General features: G+C 42.1%; 1 protein-coding gene across 4 annotated transcripts in view; it reads left to right on the top strand.

Moving 5' to 3' along the window:
* The window catches only part of SLC30A6 (solute carrier family 30 member 6), a 36,768-nt gene that overhangs the window by 5,783 nt on the left and 17,520 nt on the right, over window positions 1–13,465 (top strand). For 2 of the 4 annotated variants that reach the window (XM_040993035.1, XM_040993034.1), the window contains exons 2-7: window positions 1,128–1,214; window positions 5,810–5,894; window positions 7,189–7,231; window positions 9,041–9,106; window positions 12,824–12,904; window positions 13,325–13,360. In XM_040993035.1, coding sequence (XP_040848969.1) covers window positions 1,128–1,214; window positions 5,810–5,894; window positions 7,189–7,231; window positions 9,041–9,106; window positions 12,824–12,904; window positions 13,325–13,360 — 398 coding nt within the window. Of the gene's footprint in view, window positions 1–1,127; window positions 1,215–5,809; window positions 5,895–6,638; window positions 6,652–7,188; window positions 7,232–9,040; window positions 9,107–12,822; window positions 12,905–13,324; window positions 13,361–13,465 lie in introns of those variants that run through there. The other 2 variants (XM_040993036.1, XM_040993037.1) reach the window with 2 other exon arrangements.

Raw genomic sequence — 13,465 nt, forward strand, 5'->3', positions numbered from 1 at the left:
AGAACCATTTGGTTCCCTCCCCAAGTGGCCACAACAGCCGGAGCTAGCCAATCAGGAACCAGGAGTCCATGTGGGATCCTGGTGCCACAAGGTAGAGGATGAATGTGCTAAATCATTGCACCAGCCCCTAGCTCACAGTTTTTCCCACTGATCATGTATATTGCTCTTATTGTAAGTTGGAGTTTGAGGTTTTTTTGTTGCTCAGGCTTCCCTACAAGGTTTTCCATATATATAGGTTGGGAATGCCCCTTGTTGCCATTTGGTATCTTCTCATTGTGAACTTACATTGAAGCCCTTTCTGTGCCAACCCTGTATGTACTGTGTGTGCTCTAGGGGGACCAAAGGCACCAGTGACAATCCAACAGAGTCTGAGCGAAAGGCCAAGAGAACCACTCGAGTTTTATTGTAACAACAGTTGCCAGACCTTTTGTACATATGCTGCTTTTTTTTTAAAGACTTATTTATTCATTGGAAAGTCAGACACACAGAGAGGAGGAGAGACAGAGAGGAAGATCCTCCGTCCGATGGTTCACTCCCCAAGTGAGCACAATGGCCGATGCTGTGCCGATCCAAAGCCAGGAGCCAGGAGCCTCTTCTGGGTCTCCCACTCGGGTACAGAGTCCCAAAGCTTTGGGCCTTCCTCGACTGCTTTCCCAGGCCACAAGCAGGGAGCTGGATGGGAAGTGGAGCTGCTGGGATTAGAACCGGCACCCATATGGGATCCCCGGCATGTTCAAGATGAGGACTTTAGCCGCTAGGCCACCCTGCCGGGCCCTTGTACATATCCTTTTAACCATAGTCATATATCTTTCTTAGTAGAGCTCTTTGGCAAGCTGTTCTGTTTCACTTTGCCTTATTCATTTTTAACAGCGAGAGCTGGAGCACAAATGCCTTGATTCGAATTCCTTCTTATCGGTGTACTGTCAGTGTTCGTTTGAACAACTTACAAAAATAGTTTCTATCTCATAGAGTTGTGTGACATCAGTAAGTACATGTGGCACGTAGACAGCTGCTTGGCCTATCTTTGCAACTCATTGCTGGTTCTTGCTACTACAATATTGCGTTTCAGGAACTGTGCAGAATTTTAGATGTTTGAATGCTGATGTGTGTATATTTTGTTTTTAAAGGGGACAATTCATCTCTTTCGAAAGCCACAAAGATCATTTTTTGGAAAATTATTACATGAATTTAGACTTGTAGCAGCTGACCGACGGGTGAGTATTCTTTAACTCCAAGTTTAAGTATTGTACAAAAAATATTGCAACAGTTTAAAAAAAGGTGATTTTTAAAGCAAATTAAACTCATGTTGTAGTCTATCACAGTTTGCATTTTTGTTGTGTCCAGTAAGTATTTTTTAGTGTGAAATTACAATTGCTTATTGTGCTTTGGTGGGAAAAAACAAGGCTTCATTTAAACATTTCTAGTTCTAAAGTGTTTTAAAGAAATACTGTTTTGTGATTTTTAAAGATAATTTTCGTGGGACTGGCATAGTGGCACACCGGCTAAGCCGCTGCCTGCCATGTTGTTATTTTTACGTGAGATCCAGCTTGAATCTTGGCCGCTCTATTTCTGATCCACTCACTGATTGTGGGCCTCAGGAACACAGATCACCCAAGTGCTTGGCCTCCTGCAGCCACATGTGAAACCTGGAAGAAGCTCCTGGCTCCTGACTTTCACATGGTTTAGCCCAGCTGAATCTGCAGGTGGAAGATTCTTTCTCTCTCTTTCTTGTCCCTATAATTTTGTCTTTAAAATAAATTATTTTTTTTAAAGATTCATTTATTTTTATTACAAAGTCAGATATACATAGAGGAGGAGAGAGAGAGAGGAAGATCTTCCGTCTGATGGATCACTCCCCAAGTGAGTGCAACAGCCACTGCAGTGCTGCCGATCCGAAGCCGGAAACCAGGAACCTCTTCCAGGTCTCCTACGCAGGTACAGGATACCACGGCTTTGGGCTATCCTCGACTGCTTTCCCAGGCCACAAGCAGAGAGCTGGATGGGAAGTGGAGCAGATGGGACAAAAACTGGCGTCCATATGAGATCCTAGCGCATGTAAGACAAGGATTTATTGGAAAGGCATATATACAGAGAGTAAACATAGAAAGATCTTCTGTCCGCTGGTTCACTTCTCAAGTGCCTACAGTGACCTGAGCTGATCTGATGCGAAGCCGGGAGACATGAGCTGCTTTCTGGTTCCCTATGAGTGTGCAGGGTCCCAAGGCTTTGGGCCGTCCTCAGCTGCTTTCCTAGGCCACAGTCAGGGAGGGAGTTGGATGGGAAGTGGAGCAGACAGAATATCAACTGGCACCCATATAGTATCCTGGCACATGCAAGGTGAGGATTTTATCCACTAGGTGCTGCACCAAATCCTTTTTTATGTTTTATGTTAAGATTTATTTATTTTTAGTCATAAAACAGATTTACAGAGGGCAGAGACAGCTCTTCCATCTGCTGGTGCACTGCCCAAATGACCACCAAAGCCAGAGCTGAGTCAATTTAAAGCCAGGAGCTAGGAGCTTCTTCCCGTGTCTCCCACTTGAGTACAGAGTCCCCGGGCTTTGGACCTCCTCTGCTGCTCTCCCAGGCCACAAGCAGGAAGCTGGATGGGAAGTGGAGGTGCCGGGACATGAAGCAGCTTGCATTATGGGATCCTGGTGCTTGGAGGTGAAAGATTAGCTAGTTGAGCCAGTGCACCCGGTCCAAGTTCTGTATCAGGCCAACCTCTATACTTGTGGTCTAGTGTTCCTTCTGTGTCTTGTGACACTGTTTCTTTTTTAAAAATGGTTTTATTTGTGTTTTTTTTTTTTTAGTAACAATGTCTTTTTAATTGAAAGAAAATTACAGTAAAAACATCTAACATGAATTCTACAATGTTAAGTATTTTTCATCATACAGCTAAATGGAACTAGATATGAAGGAACCTCAGAAATTTCACAAGAAATTGGAATTGAAGGACAGTAATGCAAACATTGAGTAAACTTGCTGAGTCCTGTGATACATTCCAGTTACTCTCAGCTGTCCCCTTTCCCTCTCCTCAATTCTGGAGTCTTTCAAACTTGCGAAGCTGAAATCTTGTGCAACCCCTTTGCGTGTCTCTAGTCCTCAGTGTCTGCCAGTCATCATTGCTTTTCTTTTTAATTTTATTTAAACTAAGCAGTTTATTTGTTTACTTTTACTTAAAGACAAAGAGATGTTGGAGAGGAAAGAGAGAAACAGTCAAAATCTGTTAATTCACTCCTCCTATGCCCACACAGCTGGGGCTGGACCAGACCTCAGCCAGGAGCCAGGCTTCAGTCCAGGACCTAGCCTGGACCCTGCTGCTGGGCCCAGCCTTGGCCGCCTCCCACAGTGCGTATTAACAAGAAGCTGAAGTTGGAAGCTGAGGCAGATTTGTACCCAAGTACTCTAGTAAGGGCTGCATTGGTGTGATGTGACCTCACATCATCATCTCCTGCATAAGAATTACATTCCTTCCCGGCGCGGTGGCGCAAGTGGTTAAAGGTCCTCGCCTTGCACACCCGGGATCCCATATGGGCGCCGGTTCTAATCCCGGCAGCCCCACTTCCCTTCCAGCTCCCTGCCTGTGGCCTGGGAAAGCAGTCAAGGATGGCCCAAAGCTTTGGGAACCTGCACCCGCGTGGGAGACCCGGAAGAGGCTCCTGGCTTCGGATCGGCATAGTATCGGCCCGTTGCGCTCACTTGGGGAGTGAATCATCGGACGGAAGATCTTCCTCTCTGTCTCTCCTCTCTGTATATCCGCCTTTCCAATGAAAAAATAATAAAAATAAATCTTTAAAAAAAAAAAAAAAAGAATTACATTCCTTTTTTACTCACTGTTTTTTTGTTTTTTTTTTAAGACTTGCGCATTGGAAAGGATAGCAGATAACGGATACATAGAGAAAGAAATCTTCACTCTCTCGTTCACTTGTAAATGCCTACAAGAGCTGTGATGGGGAGGCCAAAATCAGGAACCCAGAGTGCTATCCTGCCACGTGGGAGACAGCGACCCAAAGACTTAGACCCTCATCCGCTGTCTTCCCAGATGCAGTAGCAGAAACTGAATTGGTAGCAGAGTAGCTCTGACTCAGGCACTCAGAAATGGGACACAGTTATCCCAGGCAGCGGCTTAGCTTCATAATGCCACAATACTGAACAGCTCTGTGAAGATCAACTTAGGTATGAGGCAGGACGATCTTAGAACACAGATGGCAGGTGTAGGTTTAAAAAGGAAGAACAAGGGAGGAAGGAGAAGGCGATTGACATGACATGGAAATTGCTGGAACAAAATAAGGAGTGGTACTTTGGTCCTGGAACCATGGCCCAGTGGCTGAAATCCTCACCTGAAGAAATGTTGGAATCCCATATGGGTGCCAATTTGAGTCTTGGCTGCTCCACTTCCCTTCCAGCTCTCTGTGTGTGGCCTGGGAAAGTGGCAGAGGATAGTCCAAGCCTTGGGACCCTGCGCTCACTTGGGACACCTGGAAGAAGCTCCTGGCTTCGGGCTTTTGATCAGCTCAGCTCTAGCTGTTGTGGCCATTTAGGGAGTGAACCAGTGGACAAAGGATCTTTCTCCTTTCTGTGAATCTGATCTGCTGTTCCAATAAAAAGAGAGAGAAAGAAAGGAAAGATGGCCTAGAATTTAAATTAAAAAGGAAACTAACTGGGGCCCGGCGGCATGGCCTGGTGGCTGAAGTCCTTTCCTTCAATGCACCAGGATCTCATATGGGCGCTGGTTCTAATCCCGGTAGCTCCATTTCCCATCCAGCTCCCTGCCTGTGGCCTGGGAAAGCAGTCGAGGACAGCCCAAAGCCTTGGGACTCTGCACCCGTGTGGGAGACCCGGAAGAAATTCTTGGCTCCTGGCTTTGGATCGACATAGCACCGGCCATTGGGGTCACTTGGGGAGTGAATCATCGGACAGATCTTCCTCTCTGTCTCTCCTCCTCTCTATATATATCTGACTTTGCAGTAAAAATCAAATAAATCTTTTTTTTTTTTAAACAAAGGAAACTGACGCTTAGCTAGTAGTCTGCAGCTCTACAGAAAAGAAGTGAGTCCATTTTCAAAACCTAAATGTGATGAGGTAGGATCGAAAGCAAAGGCTACGCTGCAGGAGGGCTCCCGGGGAGCTTTCGTACCTGTTTGTCACTTTGTCTTTTCAGATAAATGAGTGAGAAAAAAGCCCACTTCCAGATAGATGTCTTTTTACTAATTTTTTTCCCCTACTGTGTATTTCCTTTCCTTTAGGAAGTAGGGCAGAGCAAATTGAAAAGCAGTTCCTGATATGTTCTTGCTTTGTTTTTGGAATCTGTCCCTGCTTTCTCTGGCTATGACCAAGTTGTTTGCAAGACTCTTCTCAGGTCCTCCCGGGTCTGTGAACTTCTGCCCTGTAACGACTTTCCCTCCTGCGCAGTTCCCTCCTGTCTGACGTGTAAAACACGGAAAGTAGCATCAATGGTGTAAGGGACAGCATCCTGCCCTTCATCAGATTCAACAATTGCCTATTTTTTACTGTTTTTGCCTTGCTCTTATCTCTTGTGTTTTTATAGAAGGAAAATTATGTATTTGTAGATGCATTTTTTAAAAAAACTTTGTGAGACATTCTATGTCATAATTTCCTCTTGAGCTCTTCTGGCACTGCTCTTAAATGTATTAATAACTTCCTTGACAGAGACATGGAAAATGTGAGAGACTTTTAGGAGGCAGTTGTGTTCAGTCCTTTGAGCATCAGTGTGAACTGCACCAGCTTGACCAGCCCCAGTGAAATGTGTCAGCTCCGTGCAGTAAAAGTGGTTTTCTTTTTTCAGTCCTGGAAGATCCTGCTCTTTGGTGCAATAAACTTGATATGTACTGCCTTCCTGCTTATGTGGTGCAGCTCTACTAACAGTATAGGTATGTCACCAGTTTGTACTTTCCTTGACTTAATTGTTCCACATAGCTGCTTTTAAGGATACATCTTCTTCATATAGGCTATATTACTCCGAAGTGTACATAGCTCTAATGACTTTAATAAGAATATTTTAAACTTCCCTGTGAAATTTAGTTGATTCATTGTTGCATTATCATTTTAACTAAGCTGTTATTAAAGAAAGCAAACTGAGATATATTTATTATGTGATAGATTAAAGTTTGAATTTAGCTGTAGAAGGAAGGCAACGTTATAGTGCCTGTGTTCCAGTTTGCTGGTTCAGGTCCTCACTGAGCTGCTTCCAGTCCAGCTCCAGCTCCCTGCTGATACACTTGAGAAAACAGCAGGCGGCTTGGCCCCGGCCATCCTCTTGGAAGACCAGCACAGGGTTACAGGTTCCTGGTTTAGACCTGGCCCTGCCCGGGTAATTGTGTCTTTCAGGGAGTGAACCAGCAGCTGACATTCTCTCTTTCTCTGTCACTCTGCCTTTTAAATAAACAAGTAGGTAAATAAATAAATATTATATATATAGTTTAAGATTTTGAAATTTGTTTGCTTTTCTTTAAAAAGGGAATCCTCATTTTTGTGTGTGCTGTTGACCTATGATTATATGTCTTACTGGTTTTTTCTTGCTGTTGAAGAAATACATTTAAAATAATATTGAAAGCAGGCAGAAGAGTAATAACAGGCCTTTTTTGTATTTATTACTTCTTTCTGATGCTGGCAAGATCCACTTCTAAAGTGAGTTTTGTGCTAACAACCTTGGCTGTGTGTACTCATATTAGCAGTATATTAGAGGAGTTGCCAATATATGAGGTTGGCTGTGACACTCAATGTTGGTTTTTTGGGTTGTTGTTTTTTGTTTTTTTTTGTGTGTTTTTTTTTTTTTTTTTTGGTAATAGGTGTCCCTGTTATAAATACTTTTGCAGATTTCCTACATTAAGAGTAATTTCTATAACTTTTTTGTTTTCTTTAGAGGGAGAGAGAAAAGAGAAAGAAACAGATACAAAGCTAGACAAAGACAGTTCCCATGTGCTGGTTCACTCTGCAGATGCCTGCAATGAGTGGGCTGCAGCAGGCTGAGAACCAGGCCTCCCGCGGGTTGGCAAGGACTGGGTTCTCTGGTGCTGCTGCCTCACGGGGTCTTTCTTAGAAGTGAAGCTGACACTTAAAGCCAGGTTGTCTGCCACAGACTGTGGGTGTCCTGGCCGGTGCCATAGCTGCCATGCCAAACACTTGCCCCTCCACCACACGTTAACCTGTCTTGTTGTTTTCCAGCTTTGACTGCCTATACCTACCTGACCATTTTTGATCTTTTTAGGTAAGTTTTAAGAATTCTTTTTAATGCTTTAGAGTCAATAAGAAATAGCATTGAATGTATGAAGAGGTTTTCTTTGTTTAAAGAACAGTAGTATGGGAAATACATAAAATTACTAACATAGAATATGCAATCAGAAGCACACTGGAAGAAAATGTCATTAAATAGCAATAAAAAAGATAAACAACAAAGGGTAAACAAGGTATGTACACATTCTGGATAAAGAAATTTCAAAGTAGTCTGAAGGACTGAAAACAATCTGACAAAATAGTAAGATAAACCACTCACTTAGAAGTACTTGAAATCTCAGCAAATGCCAATTCTCCCTAGGCCAGTCAGCCCAGACGAGCTTGTTGGAAGGTCACAGTAGTCTCCCTTCTCTGTGCCCTTACTTCCTGTGATTTAGTTACCTGCAGTTTTGGTTATCTGCAGTGAATCATGATCTGAAAATATTCAATGGAAAATTCCAGAAATAATAATGAATTTTTTTAAGCTGTGCACTGAGTAGCGTGATGAAATCTTGTACTGCTGTATTCCATCCGTCCTGCCCATCAGTCGTTCATCTCTCTGCCTGCTGCGTCCACATTACATGAGCTACCTACTCATTAGTCACTTAATATGCATCTTATTTATCAGAGTAACTCTCAGTACAGAGCTTGCGTGGTCGCCTGCTGAAGCTTCCTGTGACTTTGACCTCACTTTGTCCCATGCGGACCTGTCACCCCTTCATCATCCCAAGAAAAGAGTCAGTGGAGTCCAATAAGATACTTTGAGAGAGGCCACATTCATATAATTTTCAGTATGATATATTGTTATATCTTATTACTTAGCATAACTAATCTCTTATAGACTATCAGATATGTAAAAATAAGAACTATTTTAGTATATTCAACAAAATCTGTTGCTTTGGGCATCCGCTATGACTCTTGGAACCAGTCCCTCACAGATAAGAGGAGAGTGATATAAAAGAAAAACAAAAGGCCCAGCACAGTAGCCTAGTGGCTAAAGTCCTCGTCCTGCACATGCTAGGATTCCATATGGGTGCCAGTTTGTGTCTCTCTGGCCCCGCTTCCCATCCAGCTCCTTGCTTGTGGCCTGGGAAAGCAGTGGAGGACAGACCAAAGCCTTGGGACCCTGCACTCATGTGGGAGACCTGGAAAAGGCTCCTGGCTTTGGATCGCCTCAGGTCTGGCTGTTGAGCCCACTTGGGGAGTGAATCAGTGGATGGAAGGTTCTCTCTGTCTCTCCTGCTCTCTGTATATCTGCCTTTCCAATAAAAATAAATAAATCTTTAAAGAAAAAAAAATAAGAAGTTGAATAATGACCTAAACTTGTATGAGAGTTTAGCATGTTGAAAGATACTTAAAGATAACACAAAACTCAGAAATCGGAAAAGAACATATAAGTAAATCCAGTTGTATTAAAATTTGAAACTGTATAACAAATATCAGGAGGTATTGCATGATCCATGAGAACCATGTGACAGATGTATGTTGTAAGAATGCTTTTTGATTAATCAGGTAATTAAGTCTACTGACTGGGGTCTCAAGCAGGCAGTTTTTAACCTGAATTTCAAATTATAGTAAGTTGTTGGGGGATGAATCCTGGTGTACTTGAATGGTTAGTATGATTTTACCCTGGCCAGAATGTAAAGATCATAGCTGAACTTTTAACAAAGAAGGGCTAGCTTATTCATTTAGTCTGTACAAACACCAATAACTTTCAGCAACTTGGGAATTCTGAAAACTTATTTTCTCCCTATGTGTTCTCTTTTAACCTTAGTAATGCTATATTTATTTTTCTTTCATTTAGTTTAATAACATGTTTAATAAGTTACTGGGTAATGATGAGGAAACCCAGCCCTGTCTATTCATTTGGGTAAGTTCAAGTTATCTCATTTTCTGCTAATGTATTGCTATTAAAACAATAATTACAGTAGGCAGGGAAGAACTAGTGAGAGTATTTTTGAAAAACAGACATTTCTTTCTTAGTTAAATGGTGCTCAAACAGTGAGGGTAGGGATGTGTGCTGGCCATAGTATGCTGTGTGGGACACTGCGTCCTGTATCATAGTGCCTGGGCTTGAGTCTCACCTCGGTTCTGATACTGGATCTTTGCAGATGTAGACCCTTGGAGACAGCATGTGTTGGTTCAGCTGGATGGAACCGTGCCCACCATGTGGGAGATTTATTAAGAAATGAACAAACCTGGGTCTGCCACAATAGCCTAGTGGCTAAATCCTCACCTTAAATCCACCAGGATCTTTTATGGGTACTGGTTCGTATTCCGGCTGCTCAACTTCCCATCCAACTCCCTGCTTGTGGCCTGGGAAACCAGTAGAGGACAGCCCCAAACCTTGGTATCCTGTGCCTACATGGCCGACCTGGAACAACCTCCTGGCTTCTGGCTCCTGGCTTCGGATCAGCTCAGTTCCATTTGTTGCGGCCATTTATGGAGTGAACCAGCAGATGGAAGATCTTTCCCTCTGTCTCTCCTTTTTGTGAATCTGGCTTTCCAATGAAAAAAGAAAAGAAAAGAAATAATAATAATAAAAAGAAACAAAGCATTTAAAACATTTTTAAAGAAGAAGGAAATCTGACTAACTACTGTGTAGATCATTGTATAAAACGTATAAAGGTTCCACCCTAACTGTCTTATCAGGTCTGCTCTGATGCAGACCTTGCCAACAGTAACCAGTGTTCTGATCCTCTTGGCCGATTGGTTTCCCCTGCTTTTGAATCTCAAGTAGATGAGATTATGGTATTTGATGTAACAATAGTTCATCCTTCTTTATAGAATATTCTATTATATGAACATATCACAAATTGTTATTTAACTCTTCAAGGGCATTAGGGTGAATTTGAGCTTTTATTTTTATAACTTGAAAGGTCAATTTAGGTGCCTTTAAAAAAAATCGTTCAAATTTTTATTTATGTATTTGAAAGGCAAAGAGTAAAGTTCCCATCCGTTGGTTCATTTATACGTATTGTTGTGTGTGTCTTGTGGTGGACGTATGTAGTCAGTTATCTTTTTGAACGGAATTAATTGAGTAGAGCAGTGCTGGTCCTCTATTCTAACCTGTTTTTTTGTTTGTTTGTTTTTGTTTTTATTTATTGGAAACCTAGATCTACAGAAAGGAGGAGAGACAGAAAGATCTTTCAGCTGTTGGGATTCACTCCCTAAGTGGCCATGATAGCCAGAGCTGAGCTGATCTGAAGCCAGAAGCTAGGAGCTTCTTTCAGGTCTTCCAAGTGGGTGCAGGGTCCCAAAGCTTTGGGCCATTCTCTGCTTTTCCAAGTACATAAGTGGGGAGCCCGAAGGAAAGTGGAGCAACTGGGATATAAACTGGCACCCATATAGGATCCCAGCTCTTGAAGGGGTGGATTAGCTGGTTGAGCTGTTTTTACATGTCCATTTTTCTATGTGAAGGATGACATTTCAGGGCAGGTGTGTGACACATAAGATTAAACCACTGCTTAGGACCTGTGGCTGGGGATCACCACATTCTGTGTCAGAATGCTGACTCAACTCCTGGCTGCTCCATGCTTCTGATCCAACTTGCTGCTACTACAGCAGGCAGTGGATGATGGTCCAAGTATTTGGGTTTCTACCACATCTGTTAGTGATCCAGGTGGAGTTCTGATTCCTAACTTTGACTTGGCCCAGTCCTGCCTGTTGCGGGGAGTGAACAGTTGGGGAATAAACGAAGGATAAAAGATCTTTTTCCTCTCCTTTCTTCTCCGCTTTCCCCTCTCCTCTTGTCTGCTCTTACTCTCTCCCAACCTATCATAGAAATCTTGTAAAAAGTGGCATTTCTGCTTTTGAAAATCTATAGTGTATTGTTGGTGCTATCATTTCCCCCCTATATTCAATCATGTAATGAAAATCCTAAATTATTTTACTTTCTTTACTGAAATTTCCTTGATAAATTTAAGCATTTGTATTACTGTAAATGTTGAGTATAATGAGGCTGTGTGTTGTGGGGGAAAGTAGGGTGAGTAATCCAATGGCCTTCATCTCCAGCTTGTAGTCAGAAAATTATAGAAAAGTACACTTGAAGCTAACTGAAATGATACGCAGAAGTGATAGTGCAGGTGGTTAAAATGATGAACTTTGGAATCAGTTGAAAACTTCCTAGCTACACACTCCAAATGGTTTTTCTTCTTGATGTCTGTTACTCTCATGAAACATGTAGAGGCTGAGGCAAAATAATCTGGTAAGCACTTTTAGTGCTGTCTAACACAAGATGTGTTAAATATTAACTTATTGCAGTTATTTCTAGAAAAATAAGGAACATAGGTGGCAATATGTGTTATACCTATAGCAATTTTTTTTAACCAAGTAATTTTTTTGTAAACACAGTCCGGAGAGAGGGAAATAAGGGGGGAGGGAATAAAGAAAGAGAGAGAGAGAGAGAGAGAGAGAGAGAGAACAAAGTGTGGGGGTAGCAGGGCAGAGGTCTTCCGTCCACTGATTCCATTCCTCCAAATGCCTTAGTAGCCAGAGCTGGGCCAGGCCAAAGCCAGGAGCCAGAACTTCAGCCAATTCTCCCTGTTGAGTTGCAGCGACCCAAGTGCGTGAGCCATCATGGATTAGCAAGAAGGTAAATGAGAAGCAGAGTAGTTAGAATGTGAGCAGGTACTCCGATACAGTGCATAGATGAAGCAGTGGCTGGGCTTACTGTACACTCTACCCACTCTAGGCATTTTATTTATTTAATTAAAAAGAGATGGAGAGTCAGAAATCTTCCATCAAATGGGATTCTGTCACAGCTGGAGCTTACTGCACTGACAAACCCAGTCCCTCTTTTTGTTTGTTTGAAGATAAATTTTATTAACTTATCTGAAAGGCAGAATGGTGGAGACAGTATGAGACATAAAAGTTCATTCTAATGACCTCAGCAGCCAGTACTGGGACAGCTGAAGCCAGGAGCTAGAAACTTTATCTGCGTCTCCCACATGGTTCCCAAGCTCTCAAGTTCTTTGACCATTTTTTGCTTCTTTCTAAGGCACATTATTAGCGGGAAGATGGATGAGAAACGAAGTAATCATGGCTTAAATTGGCACTTCCACATGGAATGTGGCATGCATTCTTTTTTTCTTTTTTAATAGGCAGAGTTATAGTGAGGAAAGGGAGGTCTTTGATCTGTGACTCACTCCCCAAGTGGTGCAGATGGCCAGAGCTGGGCCAGGCTGAAGCAAGGAGCGAGGAGTGTGTTGAGTGTCACACTTATGTGTGGGGGCCCGAGCACATCAGCCATCTTCCACTGCTTTCCCATGTTAACATGCTCCCTGCTAACATGCCTGGGACTTGAGTCAGCACCTGGGACTTGAATCGGCGCTCATGAGGGATGCCAGCACTACAGTCAGTGGCTTAACTTGCTATATCATATCAACTCTGAGGCAATCTTTTTGCTCTGTTAATTTTATTGTCTTTTATTCTTCTGGAAACTCTAATCTTTTCTAACAGTAATTGGCTTGTGTGTCGTGCGTGTATGTATGCATGTTGAATAAGTGAATAAATGAAAATATGTATTCTAAAGAGAATGATGTATGAATTGAAAGAATTAATGATCTGGTTAATTCTCTGATTTCAGGTTTGAGAGGTTAGAAGTGCTGGCTGTCTTTGCCTCCACAGTCTTGGCACAGTTGGGAGCTCTCTTTATACTGAAAGAAAGGTACATGTGTGTATGATACTAATTAAATTTTACCTGTAATATCTTCGAACATTGAAGAATCCAGTGAAGGGTATCTGCTTTAAGGAGTGTGCAAACTGAGAGCAGTAGTGGTGGAGTTTTGATAGTACAGTTTCTTTAGACTTTTATTCCTTATCACATATTTTATTTCTTTGTTTGAATGAGAGATTCTGTCTGACTGGTTCATTTTTAGTCTACATGCCTTGAAACAGATTTGGTAGGGAAAAGCTAGTGGTGCATTTTGAGGCTAATTTGTGAACCTCCTTACCTTGTCCTGCTTATAATCATTGGTTGATTATAATATTCAAAGATTTAACTGTAAAGTGGAATAATTACATAATTAGGAAACATTCCAACTTGATAACATTAGAATGTATTTAGAATGTATTTTCTTTCTTGCAGTGCAGAACGCTTTTTGGAGCAGCCTGAGATTCACACGTAAGATTTTATTTTTGAAATAGCATGTGATTACTGTTATGTTTGATACCCAGTTACTAAGTGATGTATTGTTAAATAAGTTACCTTGTCCAGGATCAGAATGCA

The sequence above is a fragment of the Ochotona curzoniae genome, unplaced genomic scaffold (genome assembly GCF_017591425.1).
Source record: "Ochotona curzoniae isolate NIBS_2020 unplaced genomic scaffold, NIBS_Ocur_1.0 contig_883, whole genome shotgun sequence".
In the NCBI taxonomy this organism is placed as follows: Eukaryota; Metazoa; Chordata; class Mammalia; order Lagomorpha; family Ochotonidae; genus Ochotona; species Ochotona curzoniae.